General features: G+C 42.1%; 1 protein-coding gene across 1 annotated transcript; it reads left to right on the plus strand.

Moving 5' to 3' along the window:
• The first annotated feature begins 493 nt into the window (after positions 1–493).
• On the plus strand, positions 494–14,456 carry LOC120795472 (microtubule-associated protein 1S-like). Its single transcript, XM_040137415.1, has 10 exons — positions 494–656; positions 2,120–2,215; positions 3,693–3,775; positions 4,361–4,498; positions 5,324–5,825; positions 5,976–6,062; positions 6,857–9,387; positions 10,324–10,465; positions 10,599–10,816; positions 11,722–14,456. The coding sequence occupies exons 1-10, from the start codon at positions 494–496 to the stop codon at positions 11,875–11,877; spliced, it is 4,116 nt and encodes a 1,371-aa protein (XP_039993349.1). The 3' UTR covers positions 11,878–14,456.
• The last annotated feature ends 272 nt before the right edge of the window (positions 14,457–14,728 follow it).

Consider the following 14,728-nt stretch of genomic DNA (forward strand, 5'->3'; position numbering starts at 1 on the left):
TTTTTGTTATAAATCCCTGTTTTTCATATTTTTGTTTGTTGTTGTTTCTGTTTATGGAGGGATATAGCCTATGGTTTCTAAAAACATTTGTAAGATGACGAGGTCAGTAAATTAACTTTTGAGTTCAAGAGTCCGTGTGTCTGTGCAAGAGAGACTTTTTGCTGCAAATTTGCAGTATTACGAAAAACATGGTCGGTTTTATGCAGCACTTCTTAAACTGCATATGGTCGCAGCCGGACTTTTTCATTTTTCCATAACCATGACTTGTTTGTGATTTGCTTTTGATTAAAATGATTACACTACATCACTTAAAGGACAACAATAAAGAAAAAATATACTGATTCCCTTTTCCGTGTGTCATCAATAATTCAGCCTCCTCCTACACATTCGCTAATGCACGGCTGCGTGCCGGCACATCAGCTGTCGTCTCCCTGCAATAAAAGTCGCCGTCAGGCTTTTTCAATGACATCACATCCAAGTGCAAGTTTCCAACATGGCGTCCAGCCGGGTGCTGGAGAGGGAGGTCCAGGAGGAGCCGAGGCGCGCTGCCACCGCAAACCTCGACTTGTGCCTCCGCAAATACTCCCTGCTCATCATTATCGGGCGGAGCGCAGACCCCAGGCAGACTGGACACATCTGCAGCGAGATTGAACGAGGTACGTCCGTTTCAAGCGGCCTCTTACAGCCACTGTGCGTCATTTTGCTTTCCCTCTATATTCGGATAGAAATTCAGATGCTCGCAAGTTCTCGTCGTCCCAGATCATCACCGAGGATGCTACACCGGTGGCATTGTTTATGTAATTTTATCCACCCAACTGACCGAGGATGCGTCATCCGGCGGTGCGCCACCATCAGCACCACCTCATCCCGCTGGGCACATTGTAATTAAAAGCAGTCTGGAGCGGGTGGTTTGCCTTTCGCCTCGGTTGATCGTTATGTAAGGAGACGCCTTCGGGGAAACGATGCAGGGCGGATATCCAGTCAACATATAGCCACTTGTAAACGATGTGCCATTAACCCTTGTGTGTTTACGTACAGCAGTAACTGTGGGCACAGGGACACTGTGGGTAGTAGGCAGTACCTAATAATTACGCCTTATATAGTCTGGGTTTTACTGTGTGAGTACAGCCATAGATAACGCAGGGACATTTGAGTAAATAATTTATGTAAAAGGGCTGTAGACAGATAGGGAAACAGAAACGGAAACATAAGGTTTCCACAGAAACAACGGTGTCACAGATACTGAGAATGAGACATAGGGACATAAAGATATTTATCATTATCACCGGCCGACCAACATTTCATCGCTGTCCGATGAAAATCCCTTATCACCAAAATGTCATCAACTTTTCATGAGGTAAGAAAAACAGGCCTGTTTTCAGCTTCTTCGCAGTGCATTTACATTTCGCTCAGGCAGAATATTCTGCGCTCAAACATGATAAACTCAATTCTAAGGTTTATCTGTAAATCACCAAATTCGGAGACTTTCACTATGTTCGTGTTTCTCATTGTCACGCTTTTTTCTTTCTTATACATTGTGTCATACACCTGTCTTTGCAAAGACGGCTAATGTACGTTGAACCTGTATTGGTGGAAAATAAGATGATACGTTACATTTTTTTTAAAAATCACAATACAAGAACCTATTTGACATGTTAAATAAAATTAAAATGGTCACGCATTGCCAGTACTGTGAAGGTTTCAGCAGCAAGTCAAGTGCCTACATGGACAGGCAGCAGACTAATTAGGGGTATTTGAGCATCCTAGAAACCAGGAAAGGTTTAATACTAGGCCCAGTCTAAAGTCATAGATATGGTTCTTTTGGATCTGAATCTTTTCATTGGATTGGGGGGCAACATTTATAACAAGTTTACCAGATAAAATGAAATACTTGGAATGTATTACATTTTTTTTAAAAACAGGTGTAAAACGTTTTTATTGAAGGAATAGGAAAAGGGGAGCGTTGGGTGAAATTATTTAGTATTTTAATAAAATGTACTATTTGCAAAGCAATTAATGCCTAAAACCAATAAATGTGTATATTAGAACTTTTGTTTTGTGAATATCTGGACAATTATGTGAAACCAATTGTTGCACCGAATGCTTCTTATGTCTGCAGGTATTCGGTCATGGGACATTGACTTAGACTCCTGTAACCTAAGCCTCTATCTCCAAGAATTCCTGTCCCATCACACGGCGTCATTCAAGGGTGCAGGTAAGGCACTGTGTGTGAATTTGAGCGATCCCCCCGTGCCCTCAGTCCGTGACCTCGCAGAAAGCCCCGTGTCCATGGTAACCCGCCAGCTCAGCGGGTCTGCGCTCGGCCAGGAAGGAAGGAAGGAAAGTGGAGGAGCAGTTGCATGATTGTTAAACATGGGTGGGCCCCCGTGGACAGAAAAGCGTAGAGAACCGCATCAAAGCTGTGCCACCCCTCTCTTTGTACGTGTTACAGCCTTTTAATATGCAGAGCCAGGGACAGCCAGGGAGAACGGTGGAAAGGCAGGCAAACATCAGAGTCCGGCAGCTGTTTTACAGCTGAGTCGTGAAGTAAGGTGATGAACACAGCCGAGAACAGACACGTCTCGTTCCAGGAGGGACGAAAGCCAGGAAGGCTGCCTGTACTGTATGTGGTAAATACCACCGTGGTGAATTTCTCCTTTGATGAGGTGCAGAGCGTACATGTTATTTTTTTGTATGGGGGTTTTATAAAATGGAGGGAGAGAGAAAGAGGGTTGACTTAAAGGAATAGCTCAACATTTTGCTGAATTCACTTATTTGCTTTCTTGCCAAGGGTTAGATGAGGAGATTGATACGGTTACAGTAAATATGGTAAATACTGTATATGGCTGGAGCAAGCAGCTTGTTAGCTTAGCTTAGCATAAAGACTCGAAACCTATTTACACTGTACGGAATAAAACAAACAGGATGTAACGTCATAACTAGGGAGCCTTAGACATACTAGTAGGTGTATTCTGTCAGTGCCACGCTAGCTGTTTCCCTCGTTTCCAGGCTTTGTGCTAAGCTAACCGGCTGCTGGCTGTAGATTCAGATTTAGTGTACAGACATGAGAGTGGTAGTGATCCTTTCACCCAAATCTCAACAAGAAAAGAAATTAATGTATTTCCCAAAATGTCAAAGCTTTTTATTTAAGTTTTGAATCACGAAGATGTTTCACATTTCAACCTTTGCTTGCCACAGTTTCACGAGGCCAAAACTGTGAAGCATAAAAATGTGAAAAATGTTATTCAGTCCAATAGCCAGTGAGATATGTCAGTTGTTTTTCCTTCTCGATGTTTGTTTCTAACTTGAAATAATGACAAAAAAAACCTTTGTTCGTATTTGGGTCATAATTTTCCGATTGACTGTGTTCGCCTCTGTATCCTCAGACGTTCATCCATTTCCCCTCAGACTGGATATTTACTGCACACTGAGCAAACTTGGCATCTCATCCTCAGACTGTCCCTATGACTCAGCTCTTCCACTCTTCTTCCTTCCTCTTTTGTCGCTCAGTGAATCAATCATCTGCCGGGTTATCCCAGTTCACTTTCTCTTGGACTGCTTTAAACCCATCGCTCGGATCCATCGGCTTGCTTCCCAACTCCTCAGCTGTGACTCTCTTGCTTGCTTCCCCTTGGTTGTCTGCCTGTCTCTAATTCTCTTGCTATCTTTTGTTTTTCTCTATGCCTCCTCAGGGCTGAAGTGTCTGCGCCACAGTACCAAAGTGTTGGACACACAGGTGCTGATCAGTCCATCTCAGGAGCAGGTTCATTCAGAGGTGAGGGGATAAATCCTGGGTCCTTCAGAGATACAACAAGTTTTTGGGAGATACTTCACCAAGTTAAATATATAATATGATACAGTTGCTCTCCGAAACAAAGCAGGGAACACTATTGGAACATTATTCTCTTTGCACGTTTAGAATTATTGTTTTCTTGTTCTCTGTAATCTGTTTTGACATCTTCAAATTTGACATCTTCATATTGCTTATTTTGTCCGACCTAAAGCCCCCAAAGATATTCGATTTAAAGGGGTATAAAGCAGAGAAAGCAGAAAATGCTCGCATGTAAGAGGCTGGTACCAGCAAATTGTTGGTATCTTTGCTTGCAAATTTATTCAAATATTTGAGTAATCAATAGCCAAAATAGTTGTCGATTACTTTTCATTTCAGCTGTAAAATGAATTCTACACAAGCCTTATATTAACAATTTTTTTAGAACAAAAAGCCTGTTTGGTTTGATTTTTCTCTCTTCCCTATATTCTTTCATTTTGCTCTACTGCTGTTCTTTGACCTGGGATTATAAAATGGAGTAAAAGTGGCCTTACAAAACAACACATCTTACCATCTCTCTCGCCTGGTCAGGTGTTTGCTCTGCTGTCGAGGGAATCAGCTCATAAGCTGTTGATCTTGGCTGGCCAGAGCGTGGAGGAAAGCGGAGACCTGGTGTTTCACAGGGGACTGTTTTCGCCACACCAACTGAAACAAATACTAACAGAGCAGGTAATGTCATGTCTGACCTGACTTTTATCTTTTTGCATATAAACATTATGCGTTTTATAATGTTGCTGCATCTGTTGCTTGTAATCTTGAAGATTTACAAATGTAGACTTATTTTAAGGCTGCAAGAGACAATTGTTTTCACTGTCAATTAATATACCATTTACTTTGAATTTGGTTAACTCAGTGAAAATAGAGGTGAAAAAAATAGCCCTGCACCTTTCCCAGAGCCCAATGAGACATTTAAAATAGCTTTTTTTGTCTGACCAACAGTCCAAAACCCACAGGCACTGCATTTACAGTCATCTATAAGAGAGAAAAGCAGCTTTTCCTCACACTTTGAGAAGCTGGAACCAACAAATATTTGGCACTTTTGCTTAAAAAATGACTTAACGATCAAGTGATTATCAACACTGTCGGCTATCTGATTAACTGACCGATCCTTTCAGCTGTAGCTTATCTTACTGCTAAACTCATGCATCACCATCAGCTTCTGTTTTAAAAGCAATATATCAGCTGATTTTTAATCTTTTTTTTTTTTTTTTCAAAAACACATAGTATAAGGAAACATTTGAAATAAGGATTCCTTAAATTTGGTTTTTAAAAAATTGTTATTAAAGATATACACTGAGCAGGAGACAGTCTTTCTGAACTACCTCAAACATATCTTTGTTGTGTTGGCATTTTTGCTCTACAATTTCCTTTTTCCTTTTCAACCAACACATATATCCTTATACCAATATATCTGTGATTAACTAATATCGGCAGAGAATATTGGCCCAGGCAATATCATCTAAAAAAACATTTGGATGTTGTCTCTGTCTTTAGTTCATCAGTCAAGAGAGCTCTGTCTCCTCCTCCAAGCTCAACCTGACCCTCAGCTGTCCCAACATCGGTGAGTGGAGGAAGACTCTCCTGGGGAACCAGCCTCTGCAGGGTCCTTACACGCTTCACATCAATCCCCCAGAAGTGCTGCCTGCCATGGAGGCCCTGGGGGGTTTCACCTCCCTCGTCTCTGCTACCCTTTGTCCTCCATCCACCTTCGAGCTCCTGCCTCCTCCCACCACTGTCGGTTTCCTCAAGCTGTCCCGTCCCTGCTGCTACGTGTTCCCTGCTGGCCGCGGTGACTGTGCCTTCTTTGCTGTTAATGGGTTCACGGCACTGGTGGATGGTGGCTCGGACACTCAGGCCTGTTTCTGGAGGCTGGTCCGTCATCTTGACCGTGTCGATGCAGTTTTGTTGACGCACATCGGGACAGAGAACCTTCCAGGGGTCAACGCCTTCCTGGAGAGGAAGGTGGCAGAGCTGGTGCTGAGCTCTGATGTCAAAGGTAAGTTAAAAATGTTAATTATGGTCCTGAAGGAAAATGATGTAATATGGATATTGAGATCTATCTATAATCCCCTTTACCTGTGTCATGTTAAAATTTCTCATCTGTACGTTTCTGTGTCTTTATAAATATATTTTTCTCTTTGAACAGACGACTTGTCTAAGAGGCTGATCTCCCCAGAGCTTGGAGTTGTGTTCTTTAACGCACCCAGCAGGTTGCAGGTGGAGCAACAGCCTTGTGAGTGATGGATTAGAACCCACTGTAATACAGTGTAAAAGTGAATAATAACTAAACAGGGAGTATGGGCTAACATCCCTCTTGTTAATCAGATATATGTACGAAAACAATCATATACATTTGTATTGCAAGATTTTGGATTTTAAAGGACCTTGCCTCCTTCAGTGTTGGCCTCTTTCTGAGTTAAAGGTGTCCTGTGAGTGTTCTTGTTAAACAAATATTCAATGTTTCTCACCAAAACACACTGTGTGTATCAATGAGGGCTAAAAAACAAGTTAACAAGCTAACAACTATTTCCTTTCCTGTATTTGCCAGGCTGAGCATGAGAAGTTATTCTTAACCTTTGAGATATTACTTGGTAAAATAATCCCAACTCAAGCTAAATTTACTAGGTTTTTCTGACACTTTCAAGCAGATTTCAGGGTCTTCTTCAGTCATCATCATTTCCAAAGTTGATTTTTGTAATATTTTGCATCAGTGCATCAATTCCAGCAGTTGGCAGGAATGTATATTACATCAGTATTGTCCATATGTGTGTGCGTACAATGTGCATCCTTGTGCACATGCCAGTAAAGCATGAGGTGTAAAGAAAACGGGGACCCTCTCAACAAAACACTATAAAATAGGAGCTCCTCTGCTGATGAAATACTCAACAGGGTACCTTTAACTCATTAGCCCCTTGTCATGTTGTGATGGCCACCAATGTAAGGACCCCTGCTAGATGTCTAAATGTAAAAAACCAAAGTAATCCAAATGACTACTATCAAGTAAAGCTGTCATTCTTCTCCTGTCAGGTGTGGACAATGTACTGAAGAGCACGCATCAGGCGGCCCTAACCATACAGTTATTAAAGAAGTTAGACATCAGACCACAACCATTGTTTCGACCGCAAGGAGTCACCATTGAGCCTCTCACCCTGTTCCAGAAAATGGGAGTGGGACAGCTGGATTTATACATCCTCAATCCCGGCAAAAACAGCCAGGAGTACCAGGCACTCATGCAAAACTGGCCTGATGAAGAGTCATCAGCATCCAAATCCCAAACTCTCCCTCTTACTGCCCTGGCCTCTGTGTCTGCCCTGCTTGTGTGGCATCCAGCGTGCCCTCAAGAGAAGGTGGTCAGGGTGCTGTTCCCTGGTGTTACCCCACAGGCGAAGCTGCTGCAGGGGCTAGAGAAGCTGAAGGGCCTGGCCTTCCTCCAAAAATCCACGGTGACAACCGGTGACCTGGAGAGGCTGGGGGAAGACAGGAAGACCAAGAGGACAGAGAGTCAGGATAGTGGCAGGTCACAAGGGAAGGAAACAACACCTAAACATGGGAAAGAAAGAGGGGTTAGAGAGGAGGTCAAAGAGGTATCAGTGAAGGAAAAGGGAAAAGGATTAAATGGAGTTGGTGCAAGAGATGCTGATAAAACCAAAATCAAAGAGGTGGGTTTAAAGCAAAAAGCAGCATTGTCAGAGAAGAATACATCAAAGAAGGGAGGAGGGAAGGATGGGAAAAAGGAGAAGACTGACAATAAAGAGGAGAACAGTGTTATGAAGAATGATCAGGTGAAAAAAGATGGTCTCCTTTCCAAACCAAAGAATGAAAATAAAACTAAGCTAAAGAAGGAAGCAAAAAATGACTCTAAAACAGGGGCGAAGAAAACAAGAAAAACATCAGGAAAGGAGACAAATGATGGCAAGAAGGCCTATGTAAACACTGAATTGCCAAATAACTCAACAAAACCCGATGCTGGGACTGCGTTACAAATCCCAGAGCCAGACTGCCCTGCTACAGACCAGCAGAATCAAAAATTGGAGAAAGAACCCGAAGAGAAGCCCTGTGGCTCCAAGACGTCTACCCCTGAGGATATTACAGCTGATTTTCACAGGCTGCGGGAGGGAACTGAACGAGAAGAGGCACAGGTGGAAACAGCAGATGAAGGAAAACAGAAAAGCAGTGAGTCAGGAAATGAAAAGAGCCTTGGAGGTCTGAGCAAAGAGACAAGTAATGAAGCTGCCGATACACCAGGGGAAGAAGAAGCAGGTGGCGCAGGGATAATGGGAGGAGAGAGTGGTGATAATGAAGTGCAAGATAAGACTGGGACTGGAGAGGAAGCCGGTGTAGGCATGCAGAAAGGGTCTGTGGACCAGCCTGAAAATGCTACCAAACCAGCAAAGATTGTGGGATTTCCATCTCCCTTGAACACGGTGTCAAAGAACGAGCGCACAGTCCAGCTAGACTTAACCCCGACTGAGTACACTCTCCTAGACGGGGCTTTGAGACACAGCCCTCCCTCAAGATCCTCTCCAGAGAACCAGATGCCTGTCAGCCCTGACGAGGAGACCATGGAGCAGGCCTCCCCTGACTCACGGCCCAACAGTGCAGGCCACACTCCTTACTGTCTTTCCCCAGATGATGTGTGGTGTAACAGGGCCACTCTTAGCCGGTTACAGGCCCAGATGGGTAACGTAGAGTCCACTGATGTCAACCAGCCAAATGGGTCATCCAGAACAAGTGAGGGGCAGCTATGCCAGCCCAAAAACACTCCAGAGAGCCAAACAAATCCCAGGGAGAAGCATCTAAGTTTCCTTTCTTTGGGTGCATTTAAAGACGGCTCTTCAGACCCTTCTCCCTCTGTGGCAACCACTACCACTACACACTCCATGCCAGCAGAGGTGAGCTCACCTCAGTCCACAGAAGTAGATGAATCGCTGTCCATGTCCTTTGAGCAGGGACCAACCAGTGTGAGCCAGAGAGAGGGGGAAGACAGCATTCATCACTCCCACTCCAACGGAGGCCATTTTGTGGGGATGACTTTACCGATGAAGAAGCCTCCCAGAGCTTCAGGTCAAGTTTCAGAGATGGGGCGACCTCCAGCTCCTAACACACTTCATTTTGAGGCGTCACCTCATGATGTGGATCTTTGTCTGGTTTCTCCTTGTGAGTTCAAACATTTCAAACCCCCTGACTCCAGCTCAGGTGCCAGTGAACCCTCCAGAGGAGCCTTTGCCTCACATCATCACGGCAACAACAATAACAACCCCAAGGACATGTCACCCAGTGAATCAAACGCCCCTGTTTGTACAGAAGACTGCCCGTCCACCACAGCAGATGGAGCTCTGGACTCAGATGAGGATGAGTCATGTAGTGAGCCAACTAACTCCCCCCACCTCCTCTGCACCAGTCAGGCTTTGCCCCCAGACCCTCTTCCAGCCCCTCTCAGGGACAGTCCGCCTCTTCCCCCACATCCTGACACCTCCATGCCTGTTCCTCAGTCTGACTTGGATGCCCACGGGAAGAGAGCTAAAGCCAGCAGCATGCATGGGAAAAAAACGCAAGGGGTGAGTTTGTCTTATTGGCAAAGAAGAAAAGGACGTCTGTGTTAATATAGTGTATGAGCTCATTTATTTAGGTAAAATTTGTTAGATGATAAATAGTTTTATTGTGGCTGCAATCAAGACTAACTGTAGAATTCCTGAGCCAGATTTGCAGGAGAGTAATAGTTTTCTTCAAGTGTTCAGTCCTGGTCATAGCTGAAAGTTTTAAGCCATTAAAAGGAATAGTTTGGCATTTTGGGAAATACACTGATTAATTTCTGGCATAGAGTTAGATGAGAAGATTGATACCACTTTCATTTCTTTGCTGCTGTCCTGAACACAACTCCCTGTAAAATGGCAAATTGTTGTTTTTACACTTTTTTGTTTTCATTTTATTTCTAACAGATAAAAAAAAAACATGATATAACATGTTACATAGTGAGCTTTAGAGGTAGGATAGGTGGATTTTGTCACCTTCCGAAGGAGCTGGGCTAGCTTTTTCGCCCTGTTTTATTTTGACAAATGACAGTTTTCATTTGGGTCAGGCCTACAACAGGTATTGTTATTCCTTACATCATTGTTTTTCCGGCTTAAAAAAAAACTTTAAACGGTAAGGTATCAATCTGAACCATTCTATTATGATATTAGCAAGAAAATAATGGTTCTTCACGACTTTTCAATTCACATCTTGGAATTGATTTGAGCATTTCAGTACTATTTTCCTTCTCCAAAGAGCACCTTTGATGTACTTTCTGTGCATTCATAAAAATCACGTAGACATTCTGAGCACCGAGATGACTTTTTAAAATAATGCATACTTTACTATGAATTTTGAGTCACATATTTGCTCACTTATTAATTTTATGATTTGGAGCATAAAATCCTTTGTCAGACTCTGGCTGGAGTGAAATCTAATATCACACCTTGTGTACAATTTTTTTTTTTTTTTTGTGTTACCAGGTTATTGATGGCTCCCAAAGATCAGGCTCAGGGAAAAGCAGGACAGGGAGCCAAAGTGGAGTCACAAAAGGGAGTACCTCTTCAACTCGTACGCCTTCCTCCAGCAACCGCTCAGCACCAGCAAAGTCCTCACCCAGTCTAGGTATAGATGTGTCCTTTCCTCTCCCTTTTCTGTTCTCAAATAGAAACTTTGCAGACTTGAGTGCGTCCACTGACTCGTTTCACGTGGTGCCATCATTTTCACACAGCAGTTTCTCCTCTCCTTTCGGTCACAGGCTCTAAGTCTGCCTCTGTTGGGGAAGTCAGTGTGTACGTGGACCTGGCCTATATCCCCTCCGGAGCCTCCTCTCCAACAGTCAATGTGGACTTCTTCAGGTGTGTTCGCTCCTCCTGCTACATCATCAGTGGCGACAGTCCGGAGAGGGAGGCGCTAATGAGGCACACACTGGACGCTCTACTGGATGCAAAGATATCCTGGCCTGACACTATGCAGGTAGACACACATACACACACATACTCGATTAGATTCATGCACATTGAAATAAATATCACATGATGTTGGTAGGTATCTTGTGTTGCAATGACCCTTCCAAAAGACAAAAATCAGCAGTCGAACTTAAGCTCGGCACTGTTGACCAGAACTATGTTTGAGATGTGTTAGTGGTTCCCAAACTTTTTTTTCTCTATGCCCCCTGTGGATGCGAAAAAAAAATTTGCTAACCTTGACCTTGATAGCCTTTCTAGCATCAGAGCACTCTTATTTATTCATCATTCCCAAATGAATGAGATCCAAAAAATGGTAGGGAAAGAACATGTTATTGAAATGATTTAAGAATTTTTGGGGGATGTTTAAAGTTCAAAGGCAGGTTAATATTAATGTGATGACCATGTTTTAACAGAATATCACTTTATTGAGGTGATTCCCATGTCTTTGCCACAACAGAATGAGACAACAACCACAAACATCATTGACTAACAGGGTAGTTTCCCTTTCGCATGCAGCGAAGATGCTGTAAAACTGGTTACATGGTTCCCTAAACTACCTAAAAAGTTGTTTTTGGCAAAACTTGCCAGACGACTTCAGCCGATTTCATCAATGAACCTGTTCTTTTTTTGTGCAACAAAAGACATAGCTATGACCACATGCGACAAACAAATGGATCCTGAAGCATATAGCTCATAAGGGGAATTGCGCTTAAGCAAATCACCTCAGAGCTTTAAACCAAACTGCAACCTATGTGTGATTTTCTGCAGATACTAGAATCATCGACAAACATGTGCACACCACAACTCAGCAACATGGAAGCTGCAGCCAAGGATATCGACAGTGGACTGAAAAGGCAGGAGGTTAAATGTGAGCAACTTCTTATTCATCTATCCTTTTCTCTGTATCTCCAGGTAACAGTGATCCCTACCTTTGAGTCAGTGTCGATGCAAGAGTGGTACCAGCAGACCCTGGAAAGACAGAAGGAGCTGGGCATCACCGTCCTTGGATCCAACAGCACTGTCGCCATGCAGGACGAGACCTTTCCTGCCTGCAAGATAGAGTTCTGAGGCACGCTGTGAGATGCAGAGGTGGAGGGTGAATATGAGCTCAACGATGGAAATTTTTATGTGAGAGAGAAAGCAAGAGTCTGGAATGAAGAGTGACAGAAATAGAGAGTTAGAGAAAGAGATTATAGGTAAATAAAGGAAATATAAGGCCCCTTACTGCACGAAAACAACTGAATGGGTGATTAAATGGGGCAGTCAACCCATCCCCTCCCGGTGTTCACTTCTCTGCTGGCTGCTTTTGCCTCAAAGAGCCCTTATTTCTCTTCATCGGTGGAGGACACACATCCCCGTGGGTTGTAATGCATGATTCTTTTGACCAATGACCCTGTGCCAAACAGGTGAGGAGATCACACTGGCTGCAAGACAAGCATGTCGGGCTGCAAACATGTAGATCCACATGAAAGCTGATGTCCTAGATTAGTCAGAATAGTTAGCATACACGGGGTTAAAGGCACTAGAATGCTTTGGCTTGTTTTCACAATATGCTAAGCACTGAGGTGTGATAGGAGCCCGCGCTACGTTTCTGGGTCCATTTGGCTGCATTTAATGCAACATTTACCAGTTCACCTGAGAGGATTATTCAGATAATTGAAACAACTCAAGATATTCCCCAATGGCAAGAGTATGCAAACTTTTATTTATGAAACCATTGTTTGCATTCATTTATTTACTAAAATCCACAGTGTGTGGTCAGGTGTTTTTTGTGAGCGCTACAAGCAGACATGAGGTGAGTTGTGCCGTGTGTTGTACCTGCTTTAAAAAGTGTTGTGCCACTGTGGCTTCGATGCTGACATGCCCTCTGTTAGTGAGTGATAATCGCTTGCTCAATCTGAGATTACTGTATCTGAGTGTGCAAAGACAAATCTGTCAACAGGGATTAGAGTACCAGATTAAATTTGATAGCATTACAGCAATCGTCTCATTAAGAATGGTACTGTATTTGTAATCCATTACAAGTTCTTATAATCCTCCTAATCAGGAATCAGGCTGCAAATGCTTTTGCAGAATTATGCGTTAATTTACTCAAAAAAAGAATAAACAATAAAGGTGATGACATGTATTTTGATTGTGAATACCATGGATAGGATCATACAGTATATTGTAGACAAATATTTTGAACAGCATAAAATCAAGGTTTAGTCACAGTGGGTGGTACGGAGAGCTTTCCAAGTCTTAGTCAGTAAATTAAAAAAAAATTTAAAAAAACGATGTTATTTATAAATGAGGCAAAGTAATCCTGAAACTGAGACTGAAAGTCATCAGAAATCACACTACTGAATTATTCGGACTATAGTACAAATAACATTTTATTTTATGTTTACATAATTCCTAATAAATTCTTACAAGTTTCCAGGAATAAATTATGTAATTAGATATAGGGAAAATTAAAACACTGTTCAATTAATACGTTTCCAATTAATTGTTTGGATAACTTGGACATGCAAAAATGCCAAATTTGTATACAGATGAGCGTACAATTTAACATATATGAAGAGTATTTTTTTAAGATAATAAATGGATAATGAATTGATATTTACTTGGGTTTGAATGGAGCAGTTCCTCAAATTACTCTGGAAACATATAACTGCTTATACTAACTACACGCTATTTTCCCTGTTATTCACACCAAATTTCTTGGATTTAGACCCAGTATACTTTAAATGCAATTTCAAGTGACTAATTGGAAATCTTTAATGTAATGGGTTACACTTTAACCTCCCCAGACCTGTCTGTCCATTGGTCTCCTTCTTATATCCTTTTATCCCAGTGTGGATGTCCCAGAATGGATGTCATATGATGAGATTTGTAAGAATCACAATTTAAACTATGATTATCTCTGCAGCTGTTTTGCCTTCAAAAGGATTAGTTCACACAAATGTGAATGTGGTATCCAGAGTTTCCTTAATACCAAGCATGAGATCAAAAATTCCCACTGACCATTTTCGTTTCCCTCTCAATGCTGCCTCCAAATAAACAAAAAATGTCATTTTCATTCAATATCTCTAAATTATCTGAAATATATTTTGTAATTATATGAAATGCACTTAAACTTTTATCACAAACTTGTATTTTCCTTGAGAAGTATGCAAATTTGTTTTATTTTGTGCAATCAACTTCCTTCTTCTTTATCAATCCCTCAAATGGTGTATATGGAATTCATCTTTTCACATATGTTGTCCGACCCAAAGTCATTACAACTCCAATGATTCCCCGCAAATTGTACAAACACTTATCTGCAATAGGCTGCCAGATTTAATGATCGACTGGGATGGCAAGGTTGAACTAGATCCGTATTCATGGCCGACAACTACTTTAACCCACAGTAGCCAAGTGAATTGTAACTGTATGTATGTGTCCCGCATGTATAAAATACTGTATTTTGTTTCATTCATGATATTCATGAAGACGGAGAGCAAAGCACTGTGGGAAAGCAGAGGCAGAGATGGGTGCTGGATGAAATGCTTCACTGCTGGGGTGAACAATGAGGCGCTTTCACTTTGTAATGGTCTGGAAGTACATACAATGTCGAAATGTGTGGGTTGCGGGGCGAGGAGTAATGTATGAATAAAGAATGTGCATCACCATTAAAAAATTTCTGCTGAGAGGCATGTGAATGCAGATTCTTCAGCAGAGCAGCCTTGTGGATATTGAAGGAAATTATGACCGTGCTGCAGCTCAAAAGTAGTTATCCTGCTTTTATTTATTACTGTTATTTTTGATTATTATTTATATATTTTATAAGCATTTTAGTTAAAAGTTTCTGATCATATTAAGTGTAGTTTCAGAATCTGGTATCAATTCCAACAAAAGATAAATGCAATTTGGAAAAAGGACACTTCTGTTAAATTTG

Source organism: Xiphias gladius, chromosome 10 (assembly GCF_016859285.1).
Source record: "Xiphias gladius isolate SHS-SW01 ecotype Sanya breed wild chromosome 10, ASM1685928v1, whole genome shotgun sequence".
Classification (NCBI taxonomy): domain Eukaryota; kingdom Metazoa; phylum Chordata; class Actinopteri; order Istiophoriformes; family Xiphiidae; genus Xiphias; species Xiphias gladius.

Bases quoted from the DNA above. Each gene is read 5' to 3' on its own strand.
- LOC120795472 (XM_040137415.1), top strand. From the start codon at position 494: ATGGCGTCCAGCCGGGTGCTGGAGAGGGAGGTCCAGGAGGAGCCGAGG. The intron at 657-2,119 runs GTACGTCCGTTT...TTATGTCTGCAG, and splicing joins CTGCAGCGAGATTGAACGAG to GTATTCGGTCATGGGACATT. The intron at 9,388-10,323 runs GTGAGTTTGTCT...TTGTGTTACCAG, and splicing joins ATGGGAAAAAAACGCAAGGG to GTTATTGATGGCTCCCAAAG.